Here is a 15,089-nt window from a genome sequence, read left to right on the forward strand (position 1 = left end):
TTTACGACTGCCATAGAGGCTTTTCCTGAAACATAGAGGTTTTTCTATACCCTACTTGGATTTGGCAGAGATTGAATCTGGGGCTTTCTGCACACAGAGATCTGGTTATTTGCATGGACACTTGGTTGTTTTTGAGATTTACCAGTAAATGTCAGAAATGTTTGTGTCACACAGTGGGTTTTTTTGTAGGAACTTAAGAGTACAAGCCAACCATGCTAAATGTCATTCTTTATTGGTGAATGATGGAAATGAGGATGAATTTCCTGAGAGTACTTGTTGGCTTCAGATTTACTAGTGAATGTTGGTATTTCCTGACATTTTTCAGTAATCTTTTAAACTCTGGAGATGATGACAACATAAATGGCAGCATTAATTGAATTGTTCCCATTGTCTGCTATGATACACATTCTATATCATTTCAATTTTAAAAGAAAAAAGAAGAAATAATTTTCTTTTAATGCATTTTCCTGAGCTTTTAAGTACTCCTTAAGAATTTCTTTAAATTAAAGTTTTGCCCCACTTTTGATGTTCTTCATGATGGCTTGATCCTAACAGAAAGTTTTCCAAAGATAAATGTGGGAACCAAAAAAACAACAACAAAAAAACAAAAACTGAGGAGGAACTCCCATTCTTATTTAAATGTGAAAGAATTCAACTCTGCAGTGAAACATGCAGAAACATGTTGCTGTGGATGTATTCAGCAGTGCTAAAAGAACTTGTAATTCCCACCTCAGGTCAAATAAATGGCCAAGAGAGGAGCAGACACCCTTTCTTTTGTCCAGAGCTTGGCACAGCTAAATCCCCTTCTACTCACACAGATGCAGGCAGCATCTGGGAGGGAGCCAATCAGAGCAGCATCCTCAGCCCCTCCTCAATGTTCAGCTCGCCTAGTGTCTCTCCAGCGTTCAGTTCACTTCAGAGCTGATGCCGGGGAGGGTAAGTCCTGGGATGAGCTAGGACATCAAAGGAGCTAGGAGAAAGAGAAGGAGCTGGCACAGAGGTCCACCCCTATGTGTGGTGCAAAGGGCAGTCTGGAGAGAGATTTGGCAGCACTCTGGGAGTCTGTTCTGACACAGGGAGAGAATTCAAGGGAAACTTGCGGAAGAGAAGATTATCGTGGGGATGGGATCAACTCACCCACCCAACCGGTCTGACAGCAGTATCTGCTACGAAATTTCTGAAACCGTAGGAAGCAGTTTAATAACTGTCTTTTTGTCAATCTGGCTTAAGAGTGCAAGGGGAACATAGCCTTCCCCCTGATTTGGCAGCCACCATCTCTATTTCTCCCGGGACAATGCATGTCAAACATCCCTTTGGCTAAGAAGAGACTGATCATCTCTGGAGCTGCAGTCATCTCGCTACTTCCTTGCTACTTTCTCTAGTTTCAGCAAGGTTCCTAAAACTTTCTGGCCACTTACTTAGAGAAACAGACTGCCCATCTCTAGCTGCTGTCTCTGGACGTTCTGGGACTCTGCTTGAACTGAGATGGCTGCTGAGCCTTTACCCTCAGAGGCCCAGCCCAACTGGACAGCAGAGTCCACCCCGTGGCCAAGCGACCCCAGCAGTGCCAGGCCCAGCACAGATGCCCTCCAGATGCAAATGTGGATCTTCAACAGCAGTGAAGAGGACATCTCTCCCCCATTTCTGACTGATGCATGGCTTGTGCCCCTCTTTTATACCCTCATCATGCTGCTTGGTCTGGTGGGGAACTCACTGGTCATCTATGTCATCAGCAAGCACCGCCAGATGCGCACAGCCACCAACTTCTACATTGGTGAGTGAGTCACCCAACCCTTGCCTGCCTCCCCTCTTGTTTCTTCCTAGGCTTGTCCCATGGCCACAGGCCTGCCTCTGACCATGATCATGTCTGACTCGTAATTGGGGCAAAAAGGTAATAAAATTCCTGGTGTTGGATGCTCTTCTGCCCCAACTTCTGGGGTTCATCAATCTCAGTTGGGATTGTTAACTGAAGATTTTATATCTCTGGCACTCACAATCATTTTCACCTTACTGTCAGTGATTTGTAATATAACACCAGTGGGGGGGAAAATTACAATCAAAAACTTATATAGCAGTGAATTTGCCAGACAGGTCTGAAACGTTCTTGGCAATTGTTTTGTTCTTTGCGTGGATCACTGCAATTATATAAGATGCCACTTTCCATGTGCCGTGTGATGAATAAAGTGTTTTCAGATATTGGTGCTGGTAGTTTTATCTCTAAGGCAGTAGTTCTCAAACTTTTAGCACCGGGACCCACTTTTTAGAAGGAGAATCTGTCAGGACCCACCAGAAGTGATGTCATGACTGGAAGTGACATCATCAAGCAGGAAAATTTTTAGCAATCCTAAACTGCAATCCTACCCACACTTACCCAGGAGTAAGTCCCATTTACTACCATTGTTAAAAGTATACACATAGGAGCCTGTTAAAAGTACAGGTCTGTAACATTTCCCCAGATGCAGTCACATACCATGGTAGCATCGTCTAGTATATTAAAAATAAAATATTGAAATGAATGGGGATCTACCTAAAATTGGCTTGTGACCCACTTAGTGGGTCCCTGCCTACAGTTTGAGAAACACTGCTATAAGGATTACTTTGATTATATGTACTGATTTCTCAGAGCGATGACTAAAACCAACCACCTATCTTGGAAACTGGTCTCTACACAGTTATGGACCATAATCACCTAAAGCAGGGGTGCCCAATATGTCGATCGCGTGCTACCAGTCAATCTCGAGGTGAAATGAGTCGATCGCAGGCTTCTCTCCCGTCCACGCATCCCTAGGAGTGAGCCCCTGGCAGGCTTGTGAGCCCACGGAGCGAGCCCAGGGAGGGAGCCCAGGGAGCCAAGGGAGTGAGCCTAGGGAGTGAGCACCTGGCAGGCTCCTCCCTGGGAGAGGAGCCGCTGGCAGGCTTCTCTCCTGTCCACGCATCCCTGGGAGTGAGCCCCATTGACTCTACTGGGGCTGACTTACCTTTCACCTGTTTTTGCACTGGTATGTATGGAGATCTGCCCCCCCAACTTCCATCTGTTTGTTCTGTGTGCAAGCAGTTTTGCACTGGTCTTGCTGTGATGTCTATATAGAGATCTTTCCTCCCCCACACCTTTCCCCTGCTTTTGCACTGGTATGTATGGAGATCTGCCCCCCCCCCCAACTTCCATCTGTTGGTTCTGTGTGCAAGGGGTTTTGCACTGGTCTTGCTGTGATGTCTATACAGAGATCTTCCCTCCCCCACACCTTTCCCCTGCTTTTGCACTGGTATGTATGGAGATCTGCCCCCCCCCCACTTGTATTGGAATTGAGGAAGATCTGGTGAGGAGGTAGATGTGGTGTCAGCAGTGGCCCCTTTAAGGGTAAGGCCTGGGCATCCAGCAGAGTGTGCTGCACAGCTGCAGCCACTTGAAGGCAATAGGGCCGTCAGGGATATAAGAGCACCTGAGGCAGGAAGGGCTCCAATTATTTATGTGAGTCAGCCTTTTCCTACATGAAGATCATTAAGTCCAAGTACCATTCCACCATGACTGATGAACATTTGGAAGTGTGCTTGAGGCTGGCTGTCAGCAGCTACTGTCTGACTATGCATCCTTGGCTGATTCACTTCAGTGCAAGTCATCAAAGTAAACTCAAGTAATTACAAAAAATGTTTATAATTAATTATGTTGTGTTGTGCAATATTGGCTCATGCGGTTATGCAAGGTACACCAACATACATTGTACACATAAATGTTATATGTTATGATGGCGCGAACATTGTAAAAAAACTCTGGTAGATCTCCGGGCCTTGCTGGGTTTCAGAGTAGCTCTCGAGCCAAAAAAGTGTGAACACCCCTGACCTAAAGTGTTAGCCCAATTTCTAATTTGTAATCATTTTCTTTACCACTGATCTCCTGCCTTAGAAAGATTTTCTTTTTTTCTGTCCTATACTTTTTTCAGTATCTGTCAGATCAAGCAGATGTATCTATAGTCACTTTAGAAACTAGTCTCTGAAAGAAAATCAGAAAATATATTTAAAATGAACATTTCTCTGCCAAGTAGAAGCTATCAGAAATTGGTACAGTATTCTTTCAGTATTTATCACAAGAACTTGGCACCCAATGCTCAGAATTTCAAACCTTTTCAGAATTTCAAATCCTTTTAATCTGGACCCTTTTACTTTGTCTTGAGGGTCCTACCCTACCATGAAATGAGCCACACTCTCTGAAATGTACTAGGCAACTCCAGGCCGACTCTGGGCTAGACAAAACACTTGAATTCTATACCTCACTCCCATCTCCCTGATGGATAAACTGCATGAAAAGTATCTGCAATTCATTGGCTGGAGCTGAACTGAGATGCAAATCTGCCAGCTGATGGGCCATCACACAGCTGGCAAGTGAGAATGGTTAACATAAAGACTTCACCTGGTTTTTGCATTCCCTACTCCCTGGAGTCAGCCAAGTGAGCCAACACAGCCACCATAATGATATAAGAATTGTACCGCTCCTCTTCTCAGCAGTTCCTTGGCACCTTTCTCCATCATGCCTGGAGCTGGTTCCTTCCTTTTTAAACATGATGCTGAATTTCACCAATCAACTAGTTTAACTTTGTCACTCATTCACTAAACTCCTTTGACTGAAATATGAACCTGGCTGCTTCACAATTGGATCTCAAGCGCCCATTTCCCTCCCCCACTTGTTGCTGGCACATTGTATTCAATATATTGTGCAACTGTAGCATTACTTATATCACACACACACAAGGTTAGTACTGGGAAAGAGACAAGATGGAAATGTACTTTAAAGGAATAACAGCACAATCCTAACTTGTGCTGGGACAGGCTGGCTGGTGGGCCTGCGCTGTGTCCAGCACAAATTTGGGGTTGACTGAGACTTGGCCCAAGGCAAAGTGAAGAAATTAACCCAGGGAGAGCCACAGTGGCCCCAATGGGTCTATTTCAAACTGCGCCACCCAACTAGGTGCCCAGGAACAGGGCTAGGATCTGGCATAACTGCCACATCTCAGCCCCACCTCTTACTCCCCATCGACCCACCCACAGTCATGCCCTCCCCTGCCCTGAAATGCCTCCTCCCCGCCCTCTCCAAACACTCACAGACCCCTGTGCAGGCCAAGCTTGGCCAGCGCAGACTCACCTGCTATTGCCTCTGTGGATTCTGGATCTGGCCTCTGTGGGTGGTGCACCTCTGTGTGCCGGCGCAGCTTACTCTGCAGGAGGCACAAACATGCTTTACAGCACGTTTGCAATCCTCCCAGGCAGGCGCAAGGGACTTGCGCTGGCTGAGCACATCTTTAGGATTGTGTTCTAAGATTGCCAGTGTGATCGTAACTTTCTTCCAAGAACTCCTCAAGAAACATTATGACTCCCAAGTAATGCTGACTGGAATGCTCTATTTCAGCATTCAGTGAGCAACAATAAATAGAAAATAAAGGGAATCAGTGAGAGGAACATTCATCTCACTCAATAATGATTCTAACACCCAAGACATGTACAGGTGTTTTCTGCTGCAGCCTCTGGACAATTAGCACCTAAGGGTACTTCAGACTCTGTGTTAGGGAGCATGATTGTCCTTATGCCCTGATAGATGTTTCAAAAAATTAATGCTGTTTTTACTGATTTTCATTATTTTCCATTTCTATCTGTGCACTGCTTTGAGCGGTATTGATAAAAGAAGTGTGTGCATTTAATAAGTAGGTAAGTAAAGAAACAAGCTTCATACTGACCTCAACTCTGTGTCTTTCTTGCAGCAAATCTGGCTACCACTGACATCATCTTCTTAGTGTGCTGTGTCCCTTTCACTGCCACACTCTATCCCCTGCCCAGCTGGGTGTTTGGGGACTTCATGTGCAAATTTGTCAATTATTTGCAGCAGGTGAGCAACTCCAGTGGTAGCAGAAGCTGTGTGCGTTATTTAAGTGTGCCAGGAGGGGCAAGCCTGTGTGTGTGTGTGGCATCTATATACTAGCATGACTATATGCATTACTGCATGTGAATACTGGTTGTTCTTGCTGTATTTTGGAGGTGTGTGTGAGTGTTGTGGTCTACATGAGTAACTCACTGGTGCATATAAATTCCTTCACCTGTTCTCATTGTCTACCCACTAGGTTACAGTACAGGCTACTTGCATCACTCTAATGGCTATGAGTGTGGATCGCTGCTATGCAACACTGTACCCACTACAATCACTGCGTTACCGAACCCCCCAGATAGCCATGGCTGTCAGCTTGGCTATCTGGATTGGTAAGTAAGACCAGAAAAGGCTGTGAGTGCATAGCTATGAAAGAGAAAAGGGCCAAGACACTTGCTTGATAGAGAGAAGCCCAGTGAACCATTCTAACCCATTGTCTCAACTGCCCACGATCAGTTTCATAGCTTGACATCTAATCCCATATTAACGTGTTTAAAATGTCTTTGGTTCTATGCTTTGATTGTCATTCAAAATTTACTACTGTCTGTTTTGTGCAGTTGATACCAAAATTCTGGGCTCACCTGTTCTTCATTGACCCTAACTGCAGCATGGGCAACACCTTAATCAAAACAGAGCCAAGGGCTCGATTTCTCTTTGGCTTTTCTTTGAGTTCAGGTTTGGCCGATGACAAGATGAAACGTTATCCTTCTGGTCTCTGACATCCACTGTGTCTTTGACTCCCAGGTTCCTTCATTCTCTCACTACCCATGGCTATGTATCATCGCACGGAGGTTGGCTACTGGTATGGCCTGCGCACCTACTGCATTGAGGCCTTTACCAGCAAGAGCCAGGAACGCTGTTTCATCCTCTACACTTTCTTGGCAGTCTATTTGTTGCCCCTGCTCACAATATGTCTCTGCTATTCCATCATGCTCAAGCGCATTGGCCAGCCTGCAGTGGAGCCCATAGACCATGACTACCAGGTAAGGTGGTGGAAACAGGAATGGAAGGGCCACTTTATTTTCCATATTGTGGAGCCTGTGCTGCTCTAGTAGCCCACCTTCAAGCCTCTTTGAATTCAAAGAAGTCTGGGCAGCAGCTGATAAGCAGACTGTACATGCTCTGCAATAAATGCGCACATGTATAACGTACAAAATCATTCTTCAGAATAAATTATGCAAGCATCAATTTGAAAATATTTGCTAACTTTGCATTCTTTATTCTGTTTCTAAAGTCTTTATTTTTTATTTTTATTTTTGCAAGAATTAAATAGCAAGAGGAATGGAAGAGTCTGGGGAATAATATATATGAGAGAAAAACAAAGATAGGAAGCAAAGGGCTCTAAAATACCCCTAAAAACCTTGAGATTTCTGACACTTGAATTTGATCATGTACTTTTATCACATAATGCACAGGCAAACTCTTCTCTACAGCCTCAAGGTCTAGACACTTTTTAAAAGATGAAAGCTGATATTTTCAGAATGCCGTATATATGATTATTAGATCCCCACATTTTGCATTTGCATAGGAAAGAATTATCATGAATCCCAAACTACTTCTCTAGTCCACTACATCCTCTTCCCTATCTACATTGTAAAAGGTTCTCCTTCTAGCCTGCAATATAAGCTGACCCTTGTACATTCTGGATGGACTATGCATGCTTCTTCTGTTCAGTCCCAGCAGGTGCAACATCTCTCTGAGCGTTCGGCTGCCATGCGGGCCAAGATTTCCAAGATGGTTGTAGTGATTGTGTTGCTCTTTACCATCTGCTGGGGTCCTATCCAACTCTACTTGCTCTTTCAGGGCTTCTATCACGACTTCCAGGCCAACTACGAGACATATAAGATCAAGACCTGGGCCAACTGCATGTCATATGCCAACTCTTCTCTTAACCCCATTGTCTATGCTTTCATGGGAGACAGTTTTCGCAAGTCCTTCAGGAAGGCCTTCCCCTTCCTTTTCCGCCAGCGTGTGAGGGACAATGATGGCCACTCAGGTTCCCACAATGCTGAACTTAAATTTGTCACTGGAGCCACCTAATCCTTTGCTTGATCTAACTTCCTTGATGTAGAATTCTGCTTGGTATGCACTTCCTAAGGATGTTGAGACAAAGATAATTTTTCAGTGAGGGTTTGGCAACCTTCAGTCTTGAAAGACTATGGTATAAGCCTACAGCACCCGGTATTCCCAGGCAGTCTCCCATCCAAGTACTAATCAGGCCTGACCCTGCTTAGCTTCCAAGATCAGACTAGATTGGGCATGTGCAGGGTAACAGTGAACGAATTGTGGTTATTTTGATACCACCTACAGTGACCAGAATATTATGGTTTTATGTTCAGATCTGATCAGTGAAAATGGGAACTAAAGCCTCCATATTACTGACTATGGATTTTACTTTTCATTTAAATTCTTCAGGAGCATGAACCCAAATGCTAAGCATCAAAACTGACAGAAGCAAGCTTGTCCTTATGTGTTTGTGGATTGCAACCATGATCTGTTACCTTCTCCAGCATATGGACTGGTTATTGTGTATGGCACCCTGTCTTGATATATCCACTCCCTAGCCCTTAAAATGTTGAAATAAAGCTCTTGGGGTTTTTAAAAATTGAATTTTTCCCAGAGGCGTATATACAGTACTTCCAAAATTGAAGAGGTATTACTACCAACACGTGATTACTCCAAAGACAGAATTATTCAAAGTACGGAACCATCTTTAAGGTCTAATGCCATGCTCATTCTCTCAATCACACGGTCCCGCACGAGCCACTCACACAAGGCTGATGTGAGTGGTCCCTCCACTGAGATGGATAAGCTTGAGGCCAACATGGGCTGCACTGTCCACACCACCTTAGAAGGCAATGCTGGTCTGAAGTGTAACTGTTTGGCTGAGGAAAGATTCCTCTTGCGCTTCTGGCATAGCCCAAAATGCTGAAGCAGAAGTGCTGGAGACTCTTGTGGAGACATGTCCTTGGGGACTCTCTCCGAGCCTCACTTCTTTTTTACGTGCTTTACTTTTAGGACTGATCAATCCCAAGATTCTCCTCTAGTCTTTCTGCCATTGGGGATGAGCTAGTGGTTAGTTAGCATTTGTGGCAGAGATATTTAGCTACTGGGATGCCTGATAGCTACTGTTGTCTCCATCAGGCTGCCTGTGGTAGAATGCAGGGACAAGCATTCTGAGCTTTGCGTGACATGAACACCCCACGATAGTAATGTAGGAACAGAAGAAAAGTCCTTCTGTTTCAGAATCCTGTTTCAACAGTGGCTCACCACTGCAGAAGAAAAAGGCATACTGCTCTACCACCTTTGCTCCCCTGCAACTGATATTTAGAAAACTGATTACTGATTAGTGCTGCTGAAGATGGAGGTAACCCACAGCCATCATGACCAGTAGCTGTTGAGAGATCTGTCCTCCATGAATTTGTCCAATCCCCTTTGAAAACCACCCATACTAGTGACCACCTCCACATCTTGTGGTGAGGAATTCCACAGACTATATACACTGTGGGAAGAAATACCATTTCTTTTGTCCATTCAAAATCTCCCACCAAGCAGTTTTATCGGATGTCCCCTGGTTCAGGTGTTGTGTGCAAGAGAAAAAAAAACAAAACTCCTCTCTCTTCACACCATGCATAATATTATAGATCTTAATCATGCCGTTTCTCCCTTCATCACTTTTTTCCCAAGCTAAAAGCCACCAAGAATCATAGCCTTTTCTTGTAAGAAAAGTGTTCCAGCCCTCTGATCATTTTGACTGACCTCTTTTGCTCCTTTTCAAGAGCTACAACATCCAACTTGAGAGGTGCTGAGCAGTACACAATACTGTACACAAAACTATCCAAAATATTTGCAATCTTATATTCCAGTATAAAATTTGCAATCTTATATTCCATCCTGCAATCAAAAATGCCGCAACACAAATGTTAGGCAGTCGCAACCTCCTTTCCAAGTGTTTCATCTTTCCACTTCCAGGACAGAGAGAGAAACTGAAGGCAGAGGCAGAGAAGCACAAAATGCTTCCTTTGTTTCACCATTTATGGTCCTGAGCCTAAAGCCACCCAGACGGAATGGTAGGGCCCAATCCTATACAGTGCGTGCTGGTGCTAGCTGAGTGCCAGTTGGCGCTGGGCTAGCGCTGGTGGCTCACCAGTGCTCCACTGCTTAGTGGTCACATGGACTGCCAGCCAGTGTAGGTAGGGGGCATGGGGGGAGGTGGGCAGAGGGTGGGCAGAGGGCGGTGAGGAGGCGTGCCAGGAGAAGGGAGCGGGGTTGGAGGGAGGTGGGACCAGCGGAGCTTTGCTCCACCGGATCCTGAACCTCCGTGTCAGGCTCTTGATTCTGATGAAGTTTGCAGCTTCATTAAAGCGGTGTGGACAATGCAACTCGTGTTCCTGCCGTGGGCTCTAGTCTGCAAAAGCTCATTCTAAAATACATGAGGTCAATCTTGCAGTGACACAAGAATCTTCGTTATTTTCCAAAGAACACAGTGCGTTCTCAAGGTTCTCAGTGTTATTCAATAATACTGGATATTACCTAAAGTAAATGTTTTCATATCCAAGTCATGTTAGGCTGTACAAAAAGAACCTGGTCCAGAAAAATCAGCTCACAAGGGAAAGTTGCTTTTATGCAGACACAATGCTTTGAGGACCTGCACATGAGGAAATGGCGCTCTCAGAATCAGTGCCAGCACTAGGTTCCTGAGGATCCTGGGGCAAAGCTCCCAGAGACTTCTACAGTGTTCCCTGCCAGGCGCCTACCCTTGATGGTGCATTGGGCACTGCCCCTGCCATCAGTATTGAGGGGTGGGGGTTAGCCTGGGCAGATCAACCTTCTTCTGGATGTGGGCCTTTGAATAGTGCCCAGCCTGGCCACCCCTGCTCAGACCTGCAAGACTCCATCAAAGGCTTCTTGTGCATGTGCATGGAAGGCAGAGTAATGAATCTGCTTGTTCTTTCTGTGTATGAAAGAGAATCCATTGATTCAACCCAAGGTTTTTTATTAAAGTCCAGATTCACCAAGTGTGACATGAAGAAAGTTTTGTCAGGTCAGGATCTCTTGATTCCAGTTTCTCCAAACATAACTAAGGACAAGAATGAGTGACTGGGAAGAGCACATGGTTAGTTGGAACAGAGTAAAAGGGCAGAAGGAATTGTGTTGTGCTTAAAGGAAGCATGGTATATATGTGGGGTGGGAGGTTAAAAAGAGCAAGCATCAAGGTAATTGCTTTGTTACATCTCAGCACTAGGAAGCAGTTATACATGGAAGATCATTTGTTTCCACATGGGGATAGTGGGGGTCTCAGGGTCTTGGGAATTAGTTAAACTGTGTGAATGGTTGAAAAATTATTCACTGCAGAGCTTTCTCATGCAGGGAACTCTAGTCTAGATTACATTCATTATCACAACTAATCATCCAGGATTAATGTGACATTCTGTATGTACTTGTTTTGACCTGGTCTCATTAAACTCAGTGAGCCTTACTTATGATAGGACATGCATAAGATTGCGACTGCATGAGTAGTTCAGTCAGGAAACAAGCATTAGGAGAACAGAAATCAGGAATCCGCACCCATGGCAGTGCAGGAACTTCTCCTCTGGACTTTTTTTCCTCCCCATAACAGTCTTGCATCTTCCATAGCCTTGTTATAAGGAAAGAAGGTGCTCCAGGGAGACCAGAGAGTGCAGAATAGTCCAGATTCCCTGCAGTTAGCAATTATTCAATCCCCAAAACATATGAATTAATAGTGATAAGGAGGCTAAGCAAAACCTCATCCCTATTCTGCACAGCCCAATGACCTTGCATGTGTTCTGTACTGTTCTAATGAAAAATGAATAAAGATAATTTGTTTTTTAAACACAATGCATCTGGATCACCTGCCTGTTAATCAGAGTGATGCTGGGAATGGAATGTGTGCTGTATGGTAATCAGGTGCAAAGGATAAATTAATGCCATTTACTGACATATTGATCACCAAATGAATGGGAAAGGTGTCTTTGCTCAGCCGCTTTCCCTACTCAGTCACATAATTGAGTGAAGAATCAAGAGAAAAGAGCATTGGTTATCAAAAGCAGTGGCTGCATCAGACTGATTCTGGGACCTTATTTCCTTATAGAGCCATCAGCCACCTCCTTTCTCAAAGTTACAGCCACTGTGTCATTGTCATATCAAGGTCTTTTGTCCAGGATTGTGTCTTATTTTTATGACTTTTTTGTCAGTTTTCAAGGGCTGGGTCTGTGAAATGTGTGCAGCACAATGCAAATTTCATGTGCTAATGATGCAGAGGGCTGGTCCATTTTGATCCCTTGGGCAGAAATGTCTAAGTTCCTTCACCACAATGTGTATGAGGCCCTGGTGGAAAAAGATTTGTAGACTGATGTGACAAAAGATCCTAGTAATGACATTTGTTCCTTCTCCAGCCGCTATACACACCAGAAATCAATCTCAATCCTAAATCAATACAGGTTATACAACAGAGCTCTCTCTCTCTCTCTCTCTCTCTCTCTCTCTCTCTCTCTCTCTCTGAACATCTTCAAAGTTCATGTAATTCCCTCCTCAGGGAATCATGAGGCAGGATGAAGCATTCGATTCATGCAGTAGGTAGGGGGAGGTAGTGAACTGTCAAGGGACACTCTTTGCACACTGGGCCTGCCCACTAACTCCTGTGGCTGCCCACCTGGCCTCAAGCTGGGCTGCCCCCCCATTCCTAACCTCTCTTTAGGATTGGGGGAGTGAGTGGGAAAGTGATGGGATGGTAGTGATGGCAAAGCTCCTGCTGGGTCTCAGGTGGCAGGATATTGAGCCATAGCTTGCTCCCCAGTCAGTAATCTGTAAGGATGGTGGAAACAACATGCATGCGCTAACGTGTGTTAGCTCCCCCCCATGGGGCAGTAGCCAGTTCTGTGCCTGTGGTGCCCTGTGGTGCCCAAGGGCTGCCCCTGCCATTCTTTTTATTTGACATGTCCCCTGTGCTTTAAGAATATCGTACACTGTATATAGGAAATGGCATCATACCTGATGTTCCATGCTGGATTGGCATCCTAGTTGTAAATCAGGAAGTCCTTGGTTTGAATCTTGCCTTTTCCACGCAATCAGTGGCGTAACTAGAGGGGATAGAGACAGGCCGCCCCAGGTGCCACCCTCGGGTGTGTGTGTGTGTGTCACCACAAATGACCAAAATTGCGAAAATCATGGTTGTTAGGAATAATAGTATAATACAGTCAAGTTATATATCATTCGATGTGTAATTTACAACAAAATGCAATGAAACAAACTGGAGTGAAATATCTCCATTCTATCAAGTCAAAAGTTATGACCAAAGAACCAGAAAACAAAAATACAACTGTCTTATGTAACAAAAAGTAGATTGCCTCAAGTCAAAACGAACCAATGAGACTGATTGTTTGAGGAGCCAATGAGATGTTATGATGACACAGCATGGAACCAATAAGGTGTTAGTAAGATGACATCTCAGGAGTAAGTGGTGTGTGTGTGACACCACTAGTAACCAAAATTGTGGAAATCATGGATTTTAGGAATACTACAATCATGTTATATATCATTTGATGTGTAATGTGAATTGTAATGAAACAAACTGCATTGAAATATCTGTGTTCTAACAAAAGTTATAGCCAAATAACCAAAAACAGCCAAAAACAGTTCTCTTATGTAACAAAGTGGATTTCCTTAATTCATAACTGACCAATGACTCTGAGTGTTCTGAGAGCTAACAAGGTGTTATTATGATACAGCATGGAAGCAATAAGATGTTATTGTGAGTCAGCTTATGGTGGACTAGTCTATCAATGGTTATTAACCATGATGGCTACATTGAACCTCCAGATGCAGGGGCAGTAGGTTACTGAGTACTATGTGCAGGGGGATAATAGCAGGGGAGGGCATTGATGTTCATCAGTTGCTTGTGGGGAAATATTTACTGCATTTATTTTCTGGCCGTTATTACTATTCATTTCATGTCATGACTACTACTATCTCTCAGCCTCACCTACCTCGCAGGGATGTGGTGAGGACAAAAGAAGGGGAGGAACTATGCACACCATTCTGAGCTCCTCAGAGGAAGGGTGGTATAAAATGTGAAAATGTAAGGGTGCAATTGTGAAGCGCCCATGGGCCGGCCCAGGAGGGTTGCAAACGTGCCGTAAGGCACGTTTGCACATCCTCGGGAGGAAGCTGGGCCGGCGCTCAGAGGTGCGATGGCCCGTGGAAGCTGACACAAGCCTCCATGCCAGCTTCCTTGGCTTGGCTTGTCTTGGCCCTGCTGGGCCGACGCAAGCCTCTGGGGTGGACGGGGAGGAGGTGGGGAGAAAGCAGGAGGGAGGCGTTCCTGGGTGGGGAGAGGGTGGGCGTTGGGCGGCCCCAGGGGTGGGCAGGGGGGAGCAGGAGGCTAGGCTGAGATCCAGTACTTATGCTGGATCCCAACCCTTGTTCCTGGGCAGTTTGGAGCGGTGTGAAGCCACTCCACTCTCCTCGGACTTGCACTACCTCAGAAGGTGGTGGAAGTCCGAGGAGACCCATTGGGGCAAAGGCACTTTACCCAGAGGTAAGGGGAAAAGTTTCCCCTTGTCTCTGGCTGAGCCGCCTTGGGCCCCTATCCTGCGCTAGATACAGCACAAGCCTCTTTAGGGCACAATCTTGTGCCCTAAATTAATTAATCAAATAATTCTGTCATATGGGAGGTGTCAGAAATTTATGGGCCCCAGGGGTAAAATGACCTAGCTACACTGCTGCATGCAATCTCTAGGTGACCTTAGGCAACCACTCTTCACAGCCTCAGCTTCCTAGCCGCAATATGGGGAGAATAATACCTACCTTGCAGGACTGCTGTGTGGGTTAGAATGATACATGGGAAGTACTGTATTTTCAGCATTTGAAAATTCGTACTAAGCTGCTGTTAAGGATTACTGTTAGGTGTCTCTGTTTGACCAGAATCCCAGCTCTGTCAACAGGACAGCAGGATGTGATTTCTCATTTAGGGAGAGCAGGCAGGGGGTAGAGCTCCCCCCTTTCTTTTCAGACCATGTGTGATGATTCTTCAGAAACACTTCTAGCTCTGGCTATTATGCAATGTAAAGAGTCACCCCAGCAAAGGATGACTTTGAGTGATTCTCACTTGTTCACTTAAATGCACGGACTGCGGGCCCACAGGTGCCCACCTCTCTGCCGT

At 45.1% G+C, this 15,089-nt stretch overlaps 1 protein-coding gene across 1 annotated transcript; it reads left to right on the forward strand.

Moving 5' to 3' along the window:
• Nucleotides 1-1,485: 1,485 nt before the first annotated feature.
• LOC136638868 (G-protein coupled receptor 54-like) lies at nt 1,486-7,948 on the forward strand. The gene is made up of 5 exons (XM_066612897.1): nt 1,486-1,774; nt 5,748-5,872; nt 6,105-6,240; nt 6,653-6,891; nt 7,589-7,948. Exons 1-5 carry the CDS (start codon nt 1,486-1,488, stop codon nt 7,946-7,948), a joined length of 1,149 nt encoding a protein of 382 aa, XP_066468994.1.
• Nucleotides 7,949-15,089: the final 7,141 nt, after the last annotated feature.

The sequence above is a fragment of the Tiliqua scincoides genome, chromosome 2 (genome assembly GCF_035046505.1).
Source record: "Tiliqua scincoides isolate rTilSci1 chromosome 2, rTilSci1.hap2, whole genome shotgun sequence".
Classification (NCBI taxonomy): Eukaryota; Metazoa; Chordata; class Lepidosauria; order Squamata; family Scincidae; genus Tiliqua; species Tiliqua scincoides.